This window comes from Dermacentor silvarum, chromosome 9, assembly GCF_013339745.2.
Source record: "Dermacentor silvarum isolate Dsil-2018 chromosome 9, BIME_Dsil_1.4, whole genome shotgun sequence".
Taxonomy (NCBI): Eukaryota; Metazoa; Arthropoda; class Arachnida; order Ixodida; family Ixodidae; genus Dermacentor; species Dermacentor silvarum.
The window spans coordinates 44,200,505-44,222,945 of record NC_051162.1 but is presented as its reverse complement, the minus strand read 5'-3'; the positions used below and the strand labels follow the sequence as shown (position 1 = coordinate 44,222,945).

General features: G+C 46.8%; 1 protein-coding gene and 1 non-coding gene across 8 annotated transcripts in view; one reads left to right on the top strand and one right to left on the bottom strand.

Annotated features, from left to right (window-relative positions):
• The window catches only part of LOC119465221 (aldehyde dehydrogenase family 16 member A1), a 109,423-nt gene that overhangs the window by 39,017 nt on the left and 47,965 nt on the right, over window positions 1-22,441 (bottom strand). The window contains exons 10-13 of one of the 7 annotated variants that reach the window (XM_037726017.2): window positions 18,671-18,841; window positions 17,833-18,037; window positions 9,716-9,904; window positions 5,157-8,307 (exon numbers count right to left, since the gene is read on the bottom strand). The exons of 3 other annotated variants lie outside the window; for them this stretch is intronic. In XM_037726017.2, the coding sequence (XP_037581945.2) occupies window positions 8,005-8,307; window positions 9,716-9,904; window positions 17,833-18,037; window positions 18,671-18,841 (868 nt within the window). In that variant the 3' untranslated portion in view covers window positions 5,157-8,004. Of the gene's footprint in view, window positions 1-5,156; window positions 8,308-9,715; window positions 9,905-17,832; window positions 18,038-18,670; window positions 18,842-22,441 lie in introns of those variants that run through there. 3 more of the 7 variants (XM_049656374.1, XM_049656373.1, XM_049656376.1) reach the window with 3 other exon arrangements.
• Trnai-aau (transfer RNA isoleucine (anticodon AAU)) lies at window positions 1,054-1,127 on the top strand. The gene has a single exon. It is a non-coding gene; the product is annotated as a tRNA-Ile (tRNA).

Below are 22,441 nucleotides of genomic sequence, written 5' to 3'. Positions count from 1 at the left end.
ATTATTATTGCATAAAGTTTTTCTGTTGTTGAACATGCTTAGCCTGCTCTAAGCGAACGGTACAGTGCGCTACCTTTACAACTAAGTGACCTATATAACGAATGAAGACCGTACAGTTAACTCAAAACACTAAATCCGCTTTGTATGACTGCAGGCACGTGTCAGACGATCACGGTAAACGTTACTCGCGATGGAGGATAGAAACATTCCAGCGGGACTTCACTATCTTGCACACTTATGCCATGCAGCGCGCGACACCAGTAGCATACCGTACGTCACTTCACCGTAGCAGTCACTCGTCCTCCTTGCGTCGTAGGTCGCCCACTTCTGTCAAGCAGCTTTCGTTGGAGCACATTTATCGCATCTTGAACTCGCATGGCGGAGGAATCCTTGGGCTGCACACTAGAACTGCACACGGCGGTCAGACGGAGTACGGTGCTCTGCTTCAGCAAAAGCCGATGACCAGTTCGACGACCATCACGACACACCATCCACAGACCCGGCGAGAAGGCGACATCGCAGTGCACAGCTATTTTCTCGTAGAGCAAACAGCAAAGCGCAAGGAACAAACCGAAAACAAACGGGCATTCTCAGGGTGCAACCATGAGTTGAAGCGTTGCGTCAGCAGAGAGCAGAGTCAACGGCTGGGCTCCAGAACGCGCGTTCAAATTATTGTAATGTACCATGCTTGGACACGCACATCAAACAACACAAACGAGAATTCAACTCGCTTGACACAACACAACTAAACTAAACACAATGGGCGTCGCCATAACACATAGCGATAGACACTACAAATCAAGAGGAGCATGTACTTGTGCTTGAATATGTGTAGCCGCAAGCGCCACCAAACAATGCGGTGTTGAGGCCACTAGTTTCTTTGGCGGCCACAGAAGGCAAAAGCATGGCCTTACGTTATGGCGCCAAGATTGCAAACGAACGTATGCAAATCCGTCAGCGTCGCGCTAATCACGCACACAAAATTAACACTTTTGGCCTTTTTCAGTGTATGATGTATATTTATAGATTATTAAAGCACGCTAGCAGCGTGTTGGCCTGCTAGCTCAGTCGGTTAGAGCGTCGTGCTAATAACGCGAAGGTCGTAGGTTCGATCCCTGCGCAGGCCACATTTTTTTTTCTCCCCCCCCCCCCTCCTTTTTTTTTTTTCAGTCTGAACACGTGCACACTGGAAAGTTCTGAATGCCGGGTTCAGACCACCAGCCATTTGTTTCAGTTACATTCACAGGTGGAGATCAAAATTGGGCAGAACGGACACAGCGCGGTTAGCCACCATAGCGTGGTAAATAAGGAGACAGAAAAAAGCGTACCGCATTGACTACATTGATAATGTAAAGATAAGAGTCGTTCCCACACAAGCTTATTGCATGTGTTTTAGGTGTGCATGTACCACTTCGTTGCAAGCACATTCTTAAATATATATATAGGCATCCACACAAGGAATAAACATTTTTTCATTCATGTGTGGCAGATAGCACAATTATATTGAACTGGATTGCCCAAGCATGCGGACACTATCTGGACGAGAAATCAACATGCATAATCGACTACAAGTAGAAAAAATTCACTAATTAAATTTCTTACTGTGTATACCAGCACATTCTGCAATTTACAAATTGTACCCTGGGAGTTCACAAGGTGGATCGAATTATTAGAATGAATTCTCAGGATGACACCTGTTTCAAGATATTATTTCCCAAACTCTATGAAGAAACACACAAGACGCAATTGTTTCTCAGCTGTTGAATGCTTAGAACCGCGATTCGGGACAACAAATCCCGTCACACTGGCAACATGCATATGCGTATACATGTTGGAAACATAAACATAGGCACCGTAGTTATTCAACATTAGCAGGCAAAACTGCCAGATGTAAATTCAGCTCACAGCAGAAAATAGAAGTTCAAGGAGACATATAAAGCGTAACCTTTCTGAAATAGTATCTTCTGTGAAAGTGCAAAACGTTTGACATTGAGACAGGAACACAAATACACCGAGACGAGCTGTCAAACGTTTTATGCTTTCATAATGGATGATTCAACCAATCAGCTACGTTACTCAGTTTACTTTCTGAAGAACATCGCTTACTTTGGGAGAAGGCACAGGAACTACCTCGCCAGCAACAGCTGCAGAAATAGACTTGTTCTGCTAAACTGTTGGCTCTTTCGCGCTACAGCCTTTTGCAGCGAGCTTAGTGTAATGCCACGTACATTTGCAGGCATTACTTAATTGCCGTATTCCGTCCACAATAAATTTGAATTAGGTGGCTACTGCTGTGACGTCACTCAGAAAATGTAGGATTCAGTTGGATTCAGTAGGAACAGTGGCGCCACCTGTCCCAGCTACGGTGAAAACACAGTATTTGCTGAATGACTGTAGCTGTGATGTATGGCACCACCATATCATTGCAGCGGAATCCACATGTTTTGAGTGGCGTCACAGCAGACAATGCCTGCTGTCGTTTTAATTTGGACAGAGCAGGTAATACCCACGATCGAGGTGGATCATTCCAAAATGCTACCTTTGTGCAAAACTTCAGTGCAAACAAGCCAGCATTTAGCATAGAGGCAAGCTGCAGAAGCTAGAGCAACTTTTCACACTTTCTGCATTTACTACCAAGGAACAGCCGCAGTGCATGCTAAGTATAAATAATACAGTTAACCTTCGATATAACGAACTTCAATACAGACAAACCTCGACATAATGAACCTCAATTGAACGAAATTCGCGATGTAACGAACTATTCTTATTGCCCCATCTTAGTTCTATTGAATTGATGAAACCTCGATATAACGAAATTCTCGGTATAACGAAGTTTTTCGCTGAAAGCACAACATCGTTATATCGTGGTTTGACTGTATAACGAAATTCTCAATATAACGAAGCCTGTAACTTTTCACGACTTCTTCGTAGAACACCATGTATTTTAACCCCAATACAATCAAGTTTGTTTAGGCATGATTTCAATGTAAGGAAGTTTCACTGCCACCACGAAGAAATACCAAGACAACACATTGAATGGAAACTTCCGCGGACACAGGCGGTCAAATGGCTGAATTACATGTGGCTGCTTGCGAACCCACTTCCCAAATCACGCCCTGCGCGACCAAGAGTGACTGCCGAGGCAGAGCCGCGTCCCGTTCCGTATGAAGTACAAGTGCAAGAAGATCCCAGCGCGCCCCTTGCGCTGTACTCTTTAGGTGCGAGTGAACGCGTGTGAGAGTGAGCCGAGAAGGATGGTGGCTGGAGGAGCCCAGTCTTCCTGTGCGAGTTGAGGGGGGGTAGTTTTGGTAGTTGTCTCCTTTTCTACTGCAGCCATGACTACGCATCGCTGAGCGTTTACGCAGCCCGCGCACCCTATTTCAGAGGTAATCTGCCACGTGTGCAAAGACTGGGTTAGCTGAGATGGCGTAACGTTGTGCACCATCTTCCTGCGTGTTTAGTGCTGGAAATTGCCCAATCTTGAGCTTTGGAGCTGCATTGAAGCAAGAGGCAAATGAATTCGCTCGCTGCCACAGGGGTGGAGCGGACACGAAAGTATAGCTTGCTTCGCTTTGAACTGCCAATTCGATATAGCGAAGCAAATTGCCAGTTTTACCGACATCCTTATATCAAGGTTTAACAGCATATATCGAAGAAAACGGAATGTGCTACGTATAATTTTGCGTACTGTTCACTTCATATGTACAATGCAGTCACAGTATATATTGTAACGGGCTGATGAAGAAATTCAAGATTAGTATCAAGAGACCACGCTCTTGGATTTCGCAAGCCAAAAACCATCATCTTGTCAGCTGCTAAATTCATTGTAAATACTCTAAAAATATTTCGTGCTTCGGTTCTCCCTGTAATATTTTTTGATGGACGTACTGGGTCTCTACTCCACATACAACGGAGCTCCGCAGCGGACGCTTCCAGGTTGTCTCTGCAACGCCAACCCAAGGCGAGATTGTCCCCCCCCCCCGTCGAGTCTTCAACTGCCATGCCTAAAAAACAGTTACAGCAACTGTCAGAGAAAGACCGCAGATACAAACACGGAACGACGAGAAGAGTGATTCGTTTGTATGACGGCACTCATTGCACGTACAGCTTTCACACTGCATTGCCAGCATACGCGACAAAAAACATATGGTGCATCAGATATACTGGAGGCTGAAAGCACAAAGAATGTGTGATTCAATGTACGTTAACATCTGTGCATTGAAAGGACAGAAAAATGTGTTCTATCTATTCGAAATTTTATTTAAGTGAAGGACACGAATACCAACTACAATTTTATTTGAAAAGGGTCCGAGTGCTTTGATCTTACTGTGGTAAAAAAAAAAAAAAGGTTTACAGCACTCTACCTCTATATTGCAGAAGGCTTTTGTGCAAGAACGTAGTCATGTGTGAAATGGATTCACAATAATTCTCACGCCCGTTCTCACGCCCAAAATGGCACCGCAAATATTCAACTGCATACCTTGCTGTCTGGGTAATATCTGTGTTTGGCACATAGTACTTCAATGTTTTCAACCGCCTTATCAGAGGAGGTAGCAACAGCGTCGTCTGAGGCCTCTTATTCCTGGCAACGCAAACGAAACAGTAGTGGCAGCATGATTTCAAGATCCTCTACCTACTCCTTTTCGGGGATCCTTACATGCCTGGCTAAAAGCTAATGATGGAAAAACAGTTTCAACTTTGGCACCTTGATTTGCATTATTTTTCCCACAGATGGAGTTGATTTCATTCATTATATCATTACCACTTGAGATGCTTGTAGAATTTTTCCGGCTCCATACACCGATGAGGTAGGCAGCAATTTCGGTAGAGTCAAGTAGAGTCAAGTCATTGAAATTACAGTTCCGGGTGCTCTAATTGAACGCAGCATCACAAAATGGCACTAGCAGCACTAATTCTCCTGTCTGCATTTCCCATGCTGCATTATTCTGCAAATGGTAATATACATGCACATTGACAGACGAACTGTCCTTTTAGTGGATACGGTATTGCCAGCTGCCATAAACATCAGTCCTAGGTGCTCACACAGCATGCAGCAAAAATACCAATTAGGGGCACAATGCAAATGAAATCACAGTTGCTCGCATGACACGCAACAGTGATGCATGCAAACTGAAGTGAAGATTTGCACGGGCACGTGTCAGGCTTGTTAAATTTTTATTACAACGCACAAACAATGCCCAAACAACAACATTTGTCTAAGTACTGTCAAACAACACTTGAAGACCATGAGCCACCTCATGACCCACGCTTCACAACGTTTTCTTAAAAATAGAAATGTTCTTCGTCCAACCTATGTGCACAGTCAGGTCCCAGAAAAACTGATGATAATAGTCTCTCATCAAACAGTTCTTCAACGAGTAAGCATACATCTGGAGGTGTAAGCAATACATATGCAACAAAAGACCAACTCATTCCTTTCTTGTTCCAAGCACAAATGGCTATTAACTGCTAACGAATACACAACAGGTACAGATGAAGTCCTTAGCATGCTTCTCTGGCTAGCTATCATTCATGCTACATATGCTACAAGACACTACAAAAGGGTATTAAAAATATAACATGAAAAAGGTTAATAAAGGAACAAATGAACAGTCAGTAAAAAGCTAGCACCATACGCAGACAACATGGCAGCAAATATTAGAAATATTACTGAAACACTAACACGAAGTTAAAAGGTAGCAAAGAGCGATATAATACTGCTACAGGAATGAGACCTTCAAAAACAGGAACGCTTAAAACAGCTGTGTTCGCAAAAAAATAAAATTGTTCACCTACATTTTGGTTAACTGGGGATAAGGTTTGTGGTACTCTTGAGCATGAACAACACTACTCACACCTGCAAACAGCACATGCGTACAATGATGTAATAAACTCCATGGTGTCCAAGTTTGATGAACTAACGCGGACATTATATTACATGGGCGAATACAGTGACAAGCTTCCACGATAACCAGAAATGACATTCACATCTCATGTCACTCTGTGCTCCTTTAGCACTGCGAACAGTCGCACTGTAGATGCAATGATGGAATGCTATAAGTGGACAGCACCAAAGTTGTACAGATACTGTGAAACAGCTAGCTGCGCTAAGTTCTGACTGCAATCTCAAACTGTACTTTGGGAAGGAATACCTTGAGCAACAGTCCAGCCTGTTACACTCAACTTCTTCAATCCCTTGTTTCTCTAGCTTGGGAGGGTGTGAGGAAACCGACAGTTCTTCAAAATACTGCAGTACATGTTTTGAATATGGTAAGCAAACCTGCCAAGTTGTCAGGCAATGTGGCCTCACAAACTGCTCAGCCAAATATTATTCCTGTGTTCGCGGGAAAGTGACCACTGCCTTGTTCGTGTGAAACGGCAATTTTTCGACAATTTCGTCATTCTGGTCAGCACTGATCAGATAAAATTTTGCCAGACTCCTGATTTCAGTTTTGTTCAAAGACTGCCAGCTTCTTCGAGTTCCCAACCCTGTTTAAGATAACTCTTATGCACAGATAAACAGTAAGGTCATTGGCCAGGTTTCTCTAGATGCCACGAGTGAACAGTGTCTCCAAGAGGTCTAAAAATGGAGAAATTTCGAGACTCATTGAGCAGTGGCACCATCTGGTGCCACAGTACAATACCACAATGCGTTGATACTATGGCCTCTGAGATCAGGTGTTAGAACAGGCCAAACACAAGTGACCATGAGGGTATTAAAGCCTGCAGCGATGATGGGTGGAACAGTGGCGGCCATTGCTTTGCGCTGGCACAAGCTTTGAGCATAGCCTGAACAACGAAAAAGCAGGGATAACCACAAAGGTGTAGCAGTGGCAGCATAGCATTGCCAATAACTGTTTGTGTAAGGCACATTTAAAAAAAATTTTTCTAGATAAGTTTTGCAAGGTAATTTCCCTTTAGTAACAGATGAATTCTGCACTTTTTTTAAAAATAGGGAGCTTAAGGTTCTGCACCGCCAATGTTAGGGGATGCGAACTGCCAGTTGTACAAAAGAACACATAAAGGTGTACAAAAGAATGCAAACAGGGCGAAGGGCTTTGGGTGCACTATTTTGAAAGCTCTCTAATATGTTACAAGATACCATTTAGGACAAACAAATTTAGGACATGTTATCCAGTAAGCTGGATAACATGTTAATTTGTTCCATTTCCCACAGACTTGTTGCATTAAGCCAAACTTGGTAAGACCTATAGATTTCCAAGTTCATAACTTGAATTTCCAAAGCCGGTGTTCAACATAGAGGGAGTTTGTTCTAACATGGTTCAGAGTTGTGTCAGAACAGTCATGTTCAGTCACTATGCCCGGGAACAAGGCACAACGGCAAGAAAGGCACAGTGAACCATTATGGGTGTTTGCAACGGCACACAAGAGGTTCGCAAGGGTCATACGAAATGACGCTTGAAGTTGCATCACAAAGGGTGGCCATAAGAAGTCTCCACAAAATAATACTAGGGTGAAACCTAAATTAGGCCTTCCATATGAAATGCTCTCACCTAAATGGCTCAAAGTTGATAAGACCACCGGCAAGGTATATCTGCATCAATAATACAGAAAGGAAGGCTTAAGGGCATAAAAATAAAAAACAACAAAGGCATAGTGTAAACTAGCTAAGCATGAGTGATGATCTCTCTTGAAAAAAAAAAAGATACAGAACAAGAACTAAACAGGCTCATCAATGACAGCGTGTAGGAGATTAGATGCTAGCTACGGTTACGTGGAAATAACAAAGTTGGGTTGAGTCAGCTTGTTGGGCTGAAATCCACTCATTGGGTCAGACAGAGTGTGTTGGGTAGAGCTGGGTCAGATTTCCTGGGAGGGTTTGGTTGAATTACTTCACTACAGGGCAAAACACCCAATAACAAGGTCCGATCGGTCTGGATCAGACCAACTTTTGACTTGACACGCCGTCAAGTTCGTGTAAACGAAGCCATCCTGGTCAAGGTCTCCCATGGCAGTGCTGGCAACCACCAATGGTCCTCGCCATCAGTTGGCGAACGTATCGCCAAACGGCAGCCAGATGCTCTTGGGCATCGTCGTGTGCTGGGTGACCTGCCAGCCCATCCAGTGGCGGTCCTGGTCGCTGCAGTCTTGCATGGGGAACACCCAGCTGCGCTTGTCATTGTGCGCCCCCGCATATTCGAGGAATGCCGCCGCGTCACTCTCCTGTCCGAAGTACCAGACGGCACCGACGTCGTGGTGCTCTACAAGTGTGCGCAGCGCCACCGACTGCTCCTTGCTTGACAGGACGTTGACCACACCCGGCGGTACGTCCGACGTCTGCAGGATCTGCAAGTACAGCGACACATATGGCACGTCATTGTGCGCAGTCCGTGGCGAGGTTGTTTGTGCTTCGGCCATCCCCTAGATGGTGTGCCTCTTACAGAGAAGCAGCGTAGCAGTTGTTATGGTGCAATCGGACACTAAACAAACTGAAGTAAGACTAGGACAGGAAAGAGTGTGACTCCTAACTAAATTTATTCATGGCGACAGGTTCTCTTTTAATGGGAAGGTGCCAGCGTGCTCAAATACATTTGCGCACGGCATTCAGAACACGGAGATGAAATTACGAAAATGCATACCTATACTAACATGCAATCAAAGAATTAATGTTCAGTACTGCACAGTGCCATCGACATATCACTGATAAAAATGCTGTGCTTCTTTTCAATGTAATAAGCCTCCCTCAACTCTACAGCCAAGGCATCCTTGCTTTTACTTTTACTGAAGTCAGAAAGACTTGGCTCACGCTCCAGAACCTCAGTGCATAGGCAGATGTGCAGCAAGTTGATTCTTCACAGAAAGCTTGCGCACGCTTGCCCTGTCATGAATGCAACAGCCTGTTTGGCCAATAAGTAACCTACCACAAAAAATTTGGCAGAACCCATCTCATGTTGTCTCGACAGTAATGTGTTTAGCATTGACTCGTTACAGTGACACTACTGCCACCATCAAAACTAGTTATGTATGAGGCATGTACTGCCGTGGGACTCCTCTTTCGTGCTTTCCTAAGCACACTTGATGTCATCTAGGCACCAGCACCGCACTGCCTGTGCGTGACCTCTGAAATGCATGGCACGTTGGTGCATGGGAAGGTCATGCGGTAACCGGGCTCTCCTCTCGCATTTCTCTAGCGGCACTGCCGAGAAATTCGCACCTGGCGTCCGAGACAAGAAGCATGGCGTGCCGGTGCCTTCGAACGCCGAGCATCATTCTCTCGCTTTCTGCACACCATGTGGTACATAATCAATGACCCAAGTTTGTGACAGGTTCACTGAAGAGCAGCACGTACTCAGTGCATTTGTGGCACATCCTGCAAATGCACCGGGGTGCTGTCTTTCAGAAACCCTTGCAACGTTGGTTAGATTCCTCTCAGCATCTGAGAAAATTAACGGATCTTTTTGGTTGTCTATGCACCACGGCACATTGTCAGGTGCACATCACTAGTTACCCAAGTTAGCATCAGACGTTCACTGAAGAGCGGCTCGCATCTACTGGCACATACCGAGTGTTCCAAGTTGGTGTCAAAGGTTTTCTTCGCACAGCGGTACCTACCCAGTCCCGCATCTACTGTGACCCATGTCGGTGTGGAAGAGGCTCGGCGAAGAGCACACAATTCCCCTCTCCCACATCCACTAATTCAAACCGCAAGGAAACCCTTCAGAAAAAAAGAGAAAAGTAAATAACTTCAGCTTGCCTGACAGAAGCGCAGCGCCGGCTGTGGCCACTCTGTGCTGGCGAGCACGACGACCGAGTTGCCAGCTGCCAGGGCTGCCGCCATGGCCGACACGAAGCTGCTCAGCAGGAAGGACTCCTCCGCGCAGACAATGCCAATCACGCCCACGGGCTCGTTCACGCGCACCACTGTACCCTTGACGGTCGTGCTCTGATTGAGGTGAAAGGGACAAGAACACACAGCCATGCTGTCAATCTGTCAATCATACAGCCTTACCAGTCATGAGCCTCATCAACCTCACACCTGTATACACAGCGATGTTGTTGACATGAATAAAGTTTGACCATATTCTACACCATTATACAGTAAAACCCTGGTGATACGAACCCGGCTGGTACGAATTTCGGTGTGATACGAATTCGTAACATTCCCCGGCTGAAATACATTGCTAACAATATGAAAAAAATCAGCTGTTCCGAACGTGTTGCCGCGCCGCTGCGGATCATACGAACGCGTGAGCAACAGAGGCGGCGGCCGAGCCAGCAGGGTGACCAACACAGACAAACCGGCACAGCGGGATCTGGGCGGGATCCATAGTCGCCAAGCAACCGACTACGTCACGTGGCTGCGCAATCTCTCATTAGTCCCCATGTCGAGCGGACCGGACCACACCACAGCCTAGCCGATGTTTAGTGAGAAAGTAGACGAGGACCGCTGCTGCAACGACTACTGAGGTGCAGCCCCGATGGTCAAAACGCTCCCTGCACTCGATGTGCTCAGGCGATCGTGAACGATTTAGGCAAGAAGAAAACGTCCCGTTGATATGTTTTTCAAGGGACCGTGAAAAAAAGAGAAAAAAAAAAGCAGCAGTTTCGCCCGAAAGGTGAAGCAACGGAGGCGTAGCAGCAGCAGCGAGCGAATTGCCCTTTCCGCTGTCTCTCGCTTCAACGCGAACTAAACATCAAAGGCACAGCGCATATGAAACTAAAGGCACTAGGTGCACTTTGTCAACATCGCAGATCATTTGGACGATAAGGTCCACGCGGACACGCACTTTGCGCACGTCGCAGATCATTTTCAGGATACGGTACTCACGCGGGTGCATCGTATCTGCAACGTGCCCGTCGCTTGTTGCTATGTGCAAGCTGGCTGCACCGCTAAATTTACGTGACCGCCACATTCAAATGCAACGTAACATACAAGAACATTATAGATTGGCGAAGTATCACCGAAGTGTCATTGCGGAGCGCAGCGTAGCAACACCCCAAATAAAAAATACTGCTCCAGTCAGGTAGAGTGCTCCCTCCCTGATAGTGAGATTATATTTGGATCATCAAAAGAGTGATGCGCTTATTTAGGAATACCATCATTTCTCTCTCGCACCCTGTAAATCCGCTTGTTTACACCACCACAGTTCACCGAGATCAAAAGCCGTCATGCCACACCACCACTACTGCAAGGATTTCCGCCACTAGAACAAACGCTACAATAATAAGTGCGGCCGGCGTGGGCCAGACACCGCCAGACATTCAACGTGCCCTAAACGATTTGCTCCCTACGCACGTAGGAGCTGCGCTTGGCAAGGTCGCTGCGCCCGGTCCCTGAGATAAGAGAGCCACGCTGAGCGGAGACCAGTGCCTCAAAAGTCCCTAAGCAATTATGTCCCTAGGCACCTAGGAGCTCCACGATTGCCATGAGAACACGTGTTAAGTGGAAGTCTCCGCTGTACCTACTAGCAATTGTAAAATAGCAGACCAGGGTAATTGGAGATCACAGGGAGAGGCCTTCGTCCTGCAGTGGACACAAAAATAGGCTGATGATGATGATGAAGAAAAACTAATTATTTGCCGAAAATTCCAGCAGAAACCATCTCGGGATGACTGTCGACGTTAGTGCGACTAGCATCGAAGCATAATGCAATGTGCAAAGTCCGTGCTTAGCCTGTGTCTGAATATATAATCAGAAAAGCTTGTCTGAATTGTTATAGTCAATGACGTGGCATGGGAACATTGTAGTATGTGGTTTACTTTATCGTATTTACACAAGTTGACAGCGCAGCAGCTGCTCGTTACATATGCATATTGTTAAAACCGGTAATGCTATAAGTAGGTTCCACTAGACTTCATTTTGTTGAATTAAAATGTTTGGATGTTTGTCCCCTTTGATTTTTTTCATGCGACCCAGATACAACTACGGTATTTTTTTGGCACATAAAAACATTCAACCACCGATTTCTCAGATGCCCGATTTTTTGGACATGCCCAATAAAACTGACACCTTCGCGACGTTACCACGTACTCCACAAAGCCAATCTATAAGGACGTCCGAAATTTTGGACTCTGAAACCCTTTGCCCGTCCGATTTCCCGTACCTTTTGCCGTGACCGTGGACCCAAAATGCCATTAACTGAAGCCACCATCCACGTCATTTTGATTATCCTGTGGAGTTGAACCACGGCTTTCTAACGCCGATCCACTAGAAACCATAGTCACCACGGCGACACTAAGCCTAGATGCTTCAATGTTCGCTGCCAAGCTTCCCGCTGTTCAGTGCCGTGTCTCTCATTGAAAGAATTCACCGCTGTCAGCAACAGCGACAACTCCGCCTTTGTCATCCTCGCCAATGGCTTTGAAGCACAGAAAGTACGCCAAGGCGTTGACGCTGCATAACGCCGGTTCCCGAAAGTCAGCTTCACCGAAGTACAGAGGTGTTACGCCGTCAAGCATACGCAATGTATTGCGGTGAAGCATAGAAAGAATAAACAGGGGCCACTGTAACGGGATACAGTATGCATTTTTTTATTATATACGCATGCACCCACCATCTCCTGTCCTGGTACAAGCACCAATATATCTAAGTGTACAGTCAAACCTCAATATAACGAACCTCAATTTAACGAAATTCAAGATGCAACGAACTATTTTTATTTTCCCATCTTAGTTCTATTGAATTAATAAAACCTCGATATAACGAAATTCTCGATACTACGAAGTTTTTCGATGCAAGTACAACTTTGTTATATCGAGGTTTGACTGTACTGGCAGGCCTTCAGGGCTATTTCGGACAGCCTGTGGTGATTTGAGCCCTTGAGGGCAGTAAAAGGCACACACTCATTTTTTCGGACTGGCCAATTTTTCAGACATTTTCATGGCATCTAGGCAAGCCAATAAATTTGATCATTGACTCCATATTGTTATAAGTGGGTTCCACAGTATAACAATTAAAAAAAAAATTTTGGGGTTTTACGTGCCAAAACCAGTTCTGATTATGAGGCACACCGTAGTGGGGGACTCCGGAAATTTGGACTACCTGGGATTCTTTAACGTGCACCTAAATCTAAGTACACGGGTGTTTTCGCATTTCGCCCCCATCGAAATGCGGCCACCGTGGCAGGGATTCGATCCCATGACACAGTATAACAATTATAACAATGGGACTTTTTTGGCACATAGGCACTGTTAAAGTGGGTTCAACTGTACATCTTTCAGTGCATGCTCATTGCATAAGCCAGCACAGGATGTGAGTTGCTCTTTTAAGGGGGACACTGCGATTTAAATAATGTTCTTTATTTCCCCATCAATATTAATAAACCTCTCCAGTCTTATTCATATTTTTGTGCCGATTTCAAATATGTACTTAGTTCTGGTGTAGGTCAATTATTCCTCAGATAATTAACATTTAAGTTCCTTTGTTTGAGGCCACAATTAAAAATGAATGGCCTAATAAAGAATTATTTGTAAAGCATGGTTGGATAGCATAAGGGGTAAGGAATAAAGTATAGGAAACACTTTTTTTATGTAAACATTAATAGATACTTTACAGCCCATTGAATACAAGCCCACAAAATGTGGCAACCACATGGCACAAAATGTAGCACAATAATTAATTTCTGAAATCAAAACTAAAAATCTGCTTGCTATCCTTCATAGAGTACACATTAGACTTCATTCTGCAAAAAGAATTACAGTTCTAACTGTTCTAGATCTTGAGATATCGAGGCCTCAATATTGCATGGAGCCAAAAATTGAGTTTTGAGAAAAGTACAAAAAACAAACAGCACAAAATTTAATGAAAATTAACAAATGTTTTACACATATTTACATAGGTACATTCCTAATAACCACCAGAAATGTAGTCTAACTGCCTGCTGCTGTTCAAATGTCGTCTTTTCAGTGCCCCTTGAACACTGTCAGCCAAAGCATGCTTCCGAGCACATTCATTTTCCCTGCGTTCGTCCTTCTCAGCCATCCGTTGGTTGCTCATTGGGCTGGGGTTCAGGCTGAGCTCGTTCAGGATTGCTGCTGATGTCCTCCTATTGCCTGCGTTGAATCGCATCACTGCCTCTGCCACAGCAGCTTCCACGGTGAATAGTGATGCATGGCGTTGCTTTGGTGCAAGTGACCAGATTATGGAATGTAAACTCTCATTATTGTTTTGAGTTTTACCTCTCTGGCACCGCTCAAGGAGCTTCCTTTCTGAGAGGCGCTCATAGATGGGAAGCAATGCTTTGCACACATGAGGTGGCAAGTTATACCTGTGTTTGGGAGTAGGCTCACCTCGGGCTGCTGCTGCATTCTGCCGGCACCAAGAATCTGGGCCTGTTGGGCACAGACTATGATCAGCGACTACATCATTGGACGTAATGTGACAATATGTTGCCATCACAGCCTTGTGAGTTGCCTCTACATTTCCTTTGTGCGATTTCAGTGCCCAACCGTAGTAGGAGGTCAACTTCGTTATAAGGTCGCCTGTGAGCCTTCCTCTGCCACCAAGATTCTCTGTCCCCTTGTGTTTTGTGATCAAGTTGCGCAGGGTGCCCATACGCTTTTGCACGTGATTAACACAATCTTCTTTTTAAATCTTTATGTACCCATAGACATAAGCCTCTTGCAAAGCAAGAAAAGTGTAGCTGTCGCCATCGGATAACACTGTAGTGTAGCGAAGGCCATTCTTGAGGGACCTCTCGAAAAGCAGGAGGCCTGCTTGTACCTCCACTTCTCCAGCCTTCTTGTCGGTGTTTTTCTGGCATAAATGGCTAGCCCTCCAAGCTGCGTACACTGGGTCGTCCTTCTTTGGTCCCCGCTCACATCCAGCACAAAAATTGCTTAAAACAACATAATCTAGCACGAAGCCCGAAAAAAGTTCCACAACTGCACCTACCCCTATATGGGATGTGTGTCCACGCGTCATCCACGAACCATCAAAAGATACGGCGATGTTATTAACGTTTCGAAGGTTCAGCACACTGTATAGTTGCCGAACCAACTGGGCACTTTCGGTCATCACTTCTTTGGCCGCGCGAACTGCTGCAGGCGTCAATTTTTTTTTCACATAGTTCTGCCACGTCTTGTTGTGGAGGCCGCGGTTGGAAATGTTCATCACTGAAAAAACATCATTAAGCGCTGTCTGCTGGTTCCCAGTGCTCTGCATAGCACGCACTGCTAGAATATTTACCACGAACGGGTTCACCGTCTGATCGTCGCTTACGCGCGGCGAGCTCCACCCGGACGCGATGTCTCCGCAGTTGGAACATGAGAGAGTAAGTTTAACAGCGAGGCCATATTCTCGCTCACCTTTCTTGAATGCAATGTCGCTGCTACCACACGTTGTGCACTTTGCAAACTTCAAAAGCTGGTTTTGCAAATCCAAACTGACCATCGTGAAGGTCGTCTCGTCTGGCGCGCTGTCGACCACGCGGCTGTTGCGATGAAAACAATCCGATTTCCGCTTCGTCGCTGCCGTTGACGCGAGTTCCCGTAGTTTTTCCTCGGTTCTGATCCTCCTCTGCTCCACATCGGAAGGCTGTAGCATCACCGTGTCACGGCGGACTCTGCCGCTGTCGGGTTCACGAGCTGGCGTACACGCTGGACCCGCGCCGTTGTCAACTTCGATGCCTTCGATGTTGTCAACTTCGATGTAGCGTCTCGATCTTTCTCGTCGCATCCCGATGAAATGCAATGACCTGTAAAGTTATTACCCATCGATTTTTTTCGCTTTTTGCCGAACTGGTTCCGCGTATGAAACTTCCGTGCTGACCCAGGCATTGTTCCGTGCTTATCAGTCGTCGCACGCGATTTTTCAAACTGGCGTCTCAACGCGACGGCGATGCGCAGGGGTCGGCTCGCCGGCTCGCCTAGCAGACGACACCAGCCGGCTCCGCCAATACGGTGGCGCGGTTTTCTCACGTGTGCTCAAGCAGCCAATAGGAAACAAATACTTTACTTTTCTTTATTGGTTTATTTCTCTTGAACCAATGGACGAAACTGAGCGGCAGTGGCGGGAAATTTAAGCAGGAAGACGGCTCTTTCAAACGAGACCAAGATGGCGGCAATACGCAGCGTGAAACGGCAGCTGCGCGATGGGAAGAAAGGGCCGCTTTGGGATTAATTTTGGCCCGAATTCAGCCGGAACTCATTGTGCAAATTATTATTTCGGCTAAAATACTGATTCTAGAAACGAGAAACTTGGCGAATAGGTGGGAAAATAGCTGTAGATTTCGAAAATGACACTTTCAAAATCTCGATTTTATCTCGATGTTTTGGTTCTAAAGACCCGTGTCTCCTTTTAAGACGTTACACAGTGTAGACCGCTTATAACGTAAGTTGCCGGAGTTGCGAATATCCGCACTGTAAGCGGTACCGCACTATAACCAAAGCACCAATTTTCAAGGCCCGCACATATGCAAAACATGTGCACCGAACCGCCACGCATACGCGACAGTCGAGGAATGCGGTTAGAACATTTGAATTCAATTTACAGTCGAATCTCGTTAATTCGAAATATTTCACGCGGCGGCGCCTCCGACCGGCATTGCTCCGGCACCGCCATAGAGTAAAACCTTAAAGAGACCCCTCAACGTTGTGCGCGAACAAAACAAAACAAAACAAAACAAAAACACGGCGGAAATTTCACCCTCTCTCAAATGGCAAGGTTGCCGATTCTGCGTCGCGCCGAAAGATGCGTGTACGTGCCGACGTCTCAGTCACGCTACCGTAGCCACGCGTAGAAAATGGCAGTGAACCCTTCTTTCTCTTTTATGCTTCCTCTACTTTTTAGTCACGTGTTGACCTTCCACGCTGCGGCTACGGTGCAAAGGGAAGCAGCGGCGCTGTCCCAGACCGGCCAACAAAACTGCCCACGCTGGCAAACGCCCGCTTCCCGATAACGGCAGAAAACGAAATTTCGGGGAGCTGGCACCGGGCCGGCTGGAGCGACGGCGCCTGCACAGGCGGCGGGCGCGCACGGTGACAGTCGAAAGTGAGAGAGTTACGAGGGAGGGCGAGGGGAGCCACCGAAGCGGCGGAGTTGCCGAGGCGAAATCCGCTTCCGTGCCGCCCTCCTCCCTCACATTCCACGGCCTCCGCGTGCGCCCTTCGTGCGTGCCGGCGCCGCCCGCTCCCTGAAGTTTCGTTTACTGCCGTTATCGTGAAGTGAGCGTTGGCCGGCGTTGGCAGTTTCCGTGCCCTCGCTCGCTATGAGCGCCGTGATATTTCATGACTCGCACTCAAGATTCTGGTTCCAGCCTCACTGGCTGTTCGTTCGCACCACGTGCCCTTCTCCTCCACTTCGTCTCTCTTTCTTCCTCGAGCACTCCTTGGGGCGCCCGTTTGAGGGGAGCGTCCACTGTCTCCGCTGACTTCCGTACTCCCAGGCAGCCGCACTGTAACCGGTATTTCGTTTCCTGCAACTGCACTATAAGCGATACGTGTATACATGGAGTGCTATGGGAAAATTAACGGGAGTCTGAAAAGACCGCACTATATCCGGTCCTGCACTATAAGCGGATACGTTATAAATGGTCTATACTGTATTACACAAATGTGAAAGTGTCCCCAAAAGTGATTGACTGAACGTGGTCACCCGTTCTGTCCCTCAGGGGCACGATCTTGTGCGCGTTCCAAAATGGAACAGAGGCGGTCCGTTCCATCGAGCTGCACACGATTGGTCAATTTGAACCATGAGCCACACACGATTGGTCAATTTGAACCGTGATGATCAAATTGACCAATCGTGTGCAGCTCAATGGAACGGACCACCTCCATTCCATTTTGGAACGCGTACAAGATTGCGCCCCAGATTCTTGGAACATTTGGTGCAGAATTACGTGCGACAGTACGATACATCCCTCTAACACTCACTCGGACAGAACCAGCATCCTTGTCACATGCGGCGGCCCAGTAAAACAGTCGGCGAACACAGGCGTCGACTTCGGCTTTGCACGCCGTCTCGGGTCGGTCTGTCATGTTGCGTATGAGGCTGGCCATTTCGGCCGCCCGCATCTGCAGGTTCTCGGCCAGGTAGAACAGCACCTGGGCTCGACTGTGTGCCGACCGGGATGACCACCTGGAGGGCCAGGACAACATACACCCCATTGAACAACAAAGGGCCAGGAGCTGTGCATCCTTGATCAATTGCTTCTAGGTATAACATCAAAGAGTTCCGGACTGTCCATAAATGTTAAGTCAAACCTCAATAAATCAACGCAGATAATGAATTATCAGACATAACAAAGTAAACCCAAAATGTTTCTCACAAATATCAGCATGTATTATACGCTTATAACAAATATAACAGGTATTTTCATGTTGGATGCAACTTCATTAAAATAAGCTTACACTACTATTCTAAAAAAGCACAAAGATGTTCCCACTGGGGATCTGAGTGAAACATAATTGAAGCAACAATTGACATGGTTAGTGGTCAATAGACATCATGCGTCAGCGCTCTTCTGGCGATTTATAAAACAAGGACTTCTTGCACATTTAGGCTACAAGTCGGGGAACAGGGTATACCAAACCATTTTGGTTGTGCTTTTCATTTTCATCCTTTCTCATGCTTCGTAATCTGTTTCTGCTGCGTTATTTAATTCCACAACCGTTATAAGGACGATCGGTTGTTAGCGCTTGTCTTGTTCTATAAACAAGCACCTTGCAGGTTGAAAATCGCAGCACGACTTGAAATAATGACAAAGCTCACGTCTTAAAGCCTGCGAGCGCTGCTTCCACGGCATTTCTGACATCCTTGGGCCCCGCCTCAGGGAAGTAGCCCACTGTCCTGCTGTCGTTGCTGCTGGCAGGGTTGGAGGCGTTGGACACTGGCCGTGTCTGCTGACCACCGATGAACATCTTGTACGTTGTAAGCTCACCCCTGAAAAACAGGAGAGGATTTTTCTGGTTGTACTATTACATTCCTTTGTTTACAGGAGCATGTTCCTTAGGCATTCTGGGAATGTGCTACCAATGAAGAATACATTCACTGCACACAAACAAAGAGGAGACACGAAACGACAGGACTATGCGCTGACTATCAACTTGATTAGCACTGCACGGCCCTGTCTTTTTAAGCGAAGCTTTATAGGCTCACAAGTGTCGGCGGTGTCACGCTGAAAAGTGGGCCGATCCTGGCGATAGTGCAGAAAGGGTCCATGCTCAATGGCACATACCAGGGACAAAAAATAAAAGAGAGCGAGAGAAAGGAAGAAAGAAAGAGAGAAAGAGAAAGGAAGAAATAAGGAGAGGGAAAGAAATATAGAAAGAGAGAGAAAAGAAAAGGGAGAGAAAGAAAGGAAATCACCATGAAGGTCAGATACACACACACACACGACAAGCTTCCCTAATCCCCATTTTCTCGACAGGGGAAGGGCTGGTGATTTTGTGTCTCCCCTTAGTCTGTCTTTTCAGCTGCAGCAATTAAGATCCAAAATCAAATCTGAACTGTGCAACACGGTGACGCCCCACTCTGCCATAGCCTGCTCAGTGCAAGGCATTGAAGAACATCACCGCGAAGGGGAGCAAAGGCGATTTTTGATTGCCAATAACTCCGCTTCTGCTGATAGCACTGAAGTACTTTTTGCTGCACATCAATTATGAAATAGCCTACTTTACCTTCAAATGAATATCTCGACTTTGGTAAAAAGTGCTTCAGAACCATTCTAACACAGAAAACATGGCCTTTGAGGTGGGCTACTGTTAGTCCGGGCTACCGCTGAGAGCTTCTTTCTCGCGTTTTGTTCAACCCTTTGCACATGCATGAGTTGCGAGAGAGAAATCTGGGGAATTTTGCTTCTCAAAAAACTCAAAACGAGGTCACAGCGGTCAATATACACTCCATAATGGTGAAGCAGCAGCTTTTTGCCATCAGTGGTTGGCCCGTGTCCCTGGGATGGACGTATTATAAGGTATTCCGTTTCACCAGCGCTCCCAATTTTGGCAGCGTCATTACTGCCTGTGCGAGGGCCGACAACAACGGACATGCTCGTCACCACCATTCATGTGTTAGGAAATGAAATTACAGCTCCTTTGGCCTAGAAGGTGTAAACAGAAGAACTATTTTAAAGGGGAAAAAAAAAAAAGTATAGCGCATGCGATTCAAACTGAGGATCTCACAGTCATGAGCGCAGCGCTTTTGCGCAGTGCCAAGAAACAAACAGTTTAACTGTTTCAAGGGTATTTATCTGCCGTCGCGTGACTCACCGCGTGCCTAAGAGGAGCGCCGCACTCGCCTACAAAAAAAAAAAAAAGTCAGTGCGAGCTTGTGACTCACTGCGGCGAGCTCCGCCCCCGGTTTGGCGCATGCGCTTTCCGCAGCTGGGTCGCCGCCTGACCTCGTGACTCGCCGCGCGACTGGCTAAGAGGAGCGCCGCGCTCGCTCTCATCCTGCTCCCGCGTTTGTCGTCGCCTGCTTCCATAGCTGGCTGCGTTGCCGCTAATAATTCTAACGTAGAATTTCACTTGTCTTCTGTTGGCGTAGTGGGGAGGCCGCGTTTACGGGGTATGCTCCATTGCTTAAGGTGGGTATGAGTCATTCATGAGCAACTGACGACGTGTCCTAACGCGTTTCAGCAACACCACCGCGAACACGCTTGGGAAAGGGCTCGTCGTTGATGTGCCGATTTTAGCGTGAGGGCTTTCGAAGCCCTCAAGCTAAAATTGGCACATCAACGACGAGCCCTTTCCCAAGCGCTTTCGAAGCCCTCACCTATATCGAACACGGGAGCAGGATAAGAGTGAGGCTGGGCCATCTTCTCTGAGAGCGGGAGCGGGAGGCTTTGAGCCGTCATCGGCAAGCGGTGTCTGACCACCCTGCGGATATCGACCGGCGAGCTACTTCACTGGAGAGGGTCCGGAATGCTAAGCGTGCGAAGCTAGCGTTGGAGACTGACGAAGAGCGAGCCGTTCGGCTCGCGAAACGCCGGAAGCGGGACCACAACAGTAGACAAAGGCAGGCTTTGGACGAAAAAGAAAAAAAAAAGCTTTCGTTTTGCATATCTAGGGTTAGCTGAGCTAAGCAGGAGCAAGTTTTTATTGTGCCCATTGTGTTAGGCTCTGTGGCTTTGTGCAGGAGTACGATTGCTATGCATTCGTCATCTCCCTTGTGGCATTTTTTTTTCTATGTTGTTTTTAGGGAGAGGAGAAAACACCTTAAAATATGGTAAAGGAAAGGCTGCGTGGACGAAGCGCAATGCTAGATATCTGGTGGATCACTCACACGATCCTCATACAGGATTGGCGATTGGTGTGCCAGCGGACTACCCTCTCAGTGCCGACTGGCCTGATGCTTGGGACGGGCCTCCAAGGGGTAGAAAACGTGGCCCCGTTGTACTGATCAAGCGTTCTGGACTCAACTTGAGGTGCTATGCACGATCGGCTCTGCCGATATAGGGTCACCCTATGTGTTCCAGTTCCATGTTGTATTTCAAGCATCATCTGTGTCTGCTTCAATCCATCTAAGCTTTCAGCGAACCTATAGCCGCTATCTGTAGCAGCAGTATTCTTCACTTGTGTAAACCATCTCTGGCAGTGTGTTTCTGACGCCCAAGTGGGGAAGCAACCCCCGTACCTTCGGCAGAAGAACCTGAACTCTACTCAAGCTTCCATTGGAAAAGTGGGAAGTGCATTCATTACATGAGTGTGTATACTACGGAATAGGCTTGTGCGAATATTCTATATTTTTGAATAGTTTAATGAATAATGCACCATTCGATATTCGCTTCGATTCGAATTTTGTTATTAGGAAATTTCAAAGTACTCGGCAAGAACGAATAGCCACACGCGGCAGGGAGAAGGCGTTTTTGGAAGTTTCGGTTTTGGATTCAGTAATACTTTTCTCAATTTAATCCAAACCAAACCAGGAAAACAGAACTATACTCAGAACAAAGGCGTACAAAAAGGCATCTCGTCGGCGTGGTGGTGTGGTCGATTGCGTTTAGTGGGCAACTCTGTCTCTGCCGCAATGGCATTTGATCAATCCCAGCCACCTTGGACCACTGCAGAGAACACCATGGGGGACTTGCATGTGGCCAGCAATCCGATTTGGACTTTTTTTGTAAAGATTCCACTGGGAACCGAAGCTCGATGTCTTAAATGCAAGGCAGTCCTGAAGACCCCGACAAGTACGACAACAACCCTTGCAACGCATTTAAGGAGACACCCGGAGCACAAGGACTACCAAGAGAAGCGGGACGTACGCGAAAGGCCATGCAAGCTCAAGGGGGCAAGCAAGGCAAGTGGTCAACAGCCATGCATACCCGACAGTTTCAAGCCGAAAATGAAAGCGTCAGCCCCAAAAGCCCAACAGATGACAAAAATGATAGCTTGCTTCGTAGCGCGTGGTATGCACCCTTACAACATTGTCGAAGAACCAGGTTTCCTAGACATGATGAAGTTTGCTATGCCGGATTATGCCGTGCCGTCTCGGACAACGTTCTCGAGAGCCATTATTCCAGACCTCTACGCATCAAGCAAAGAG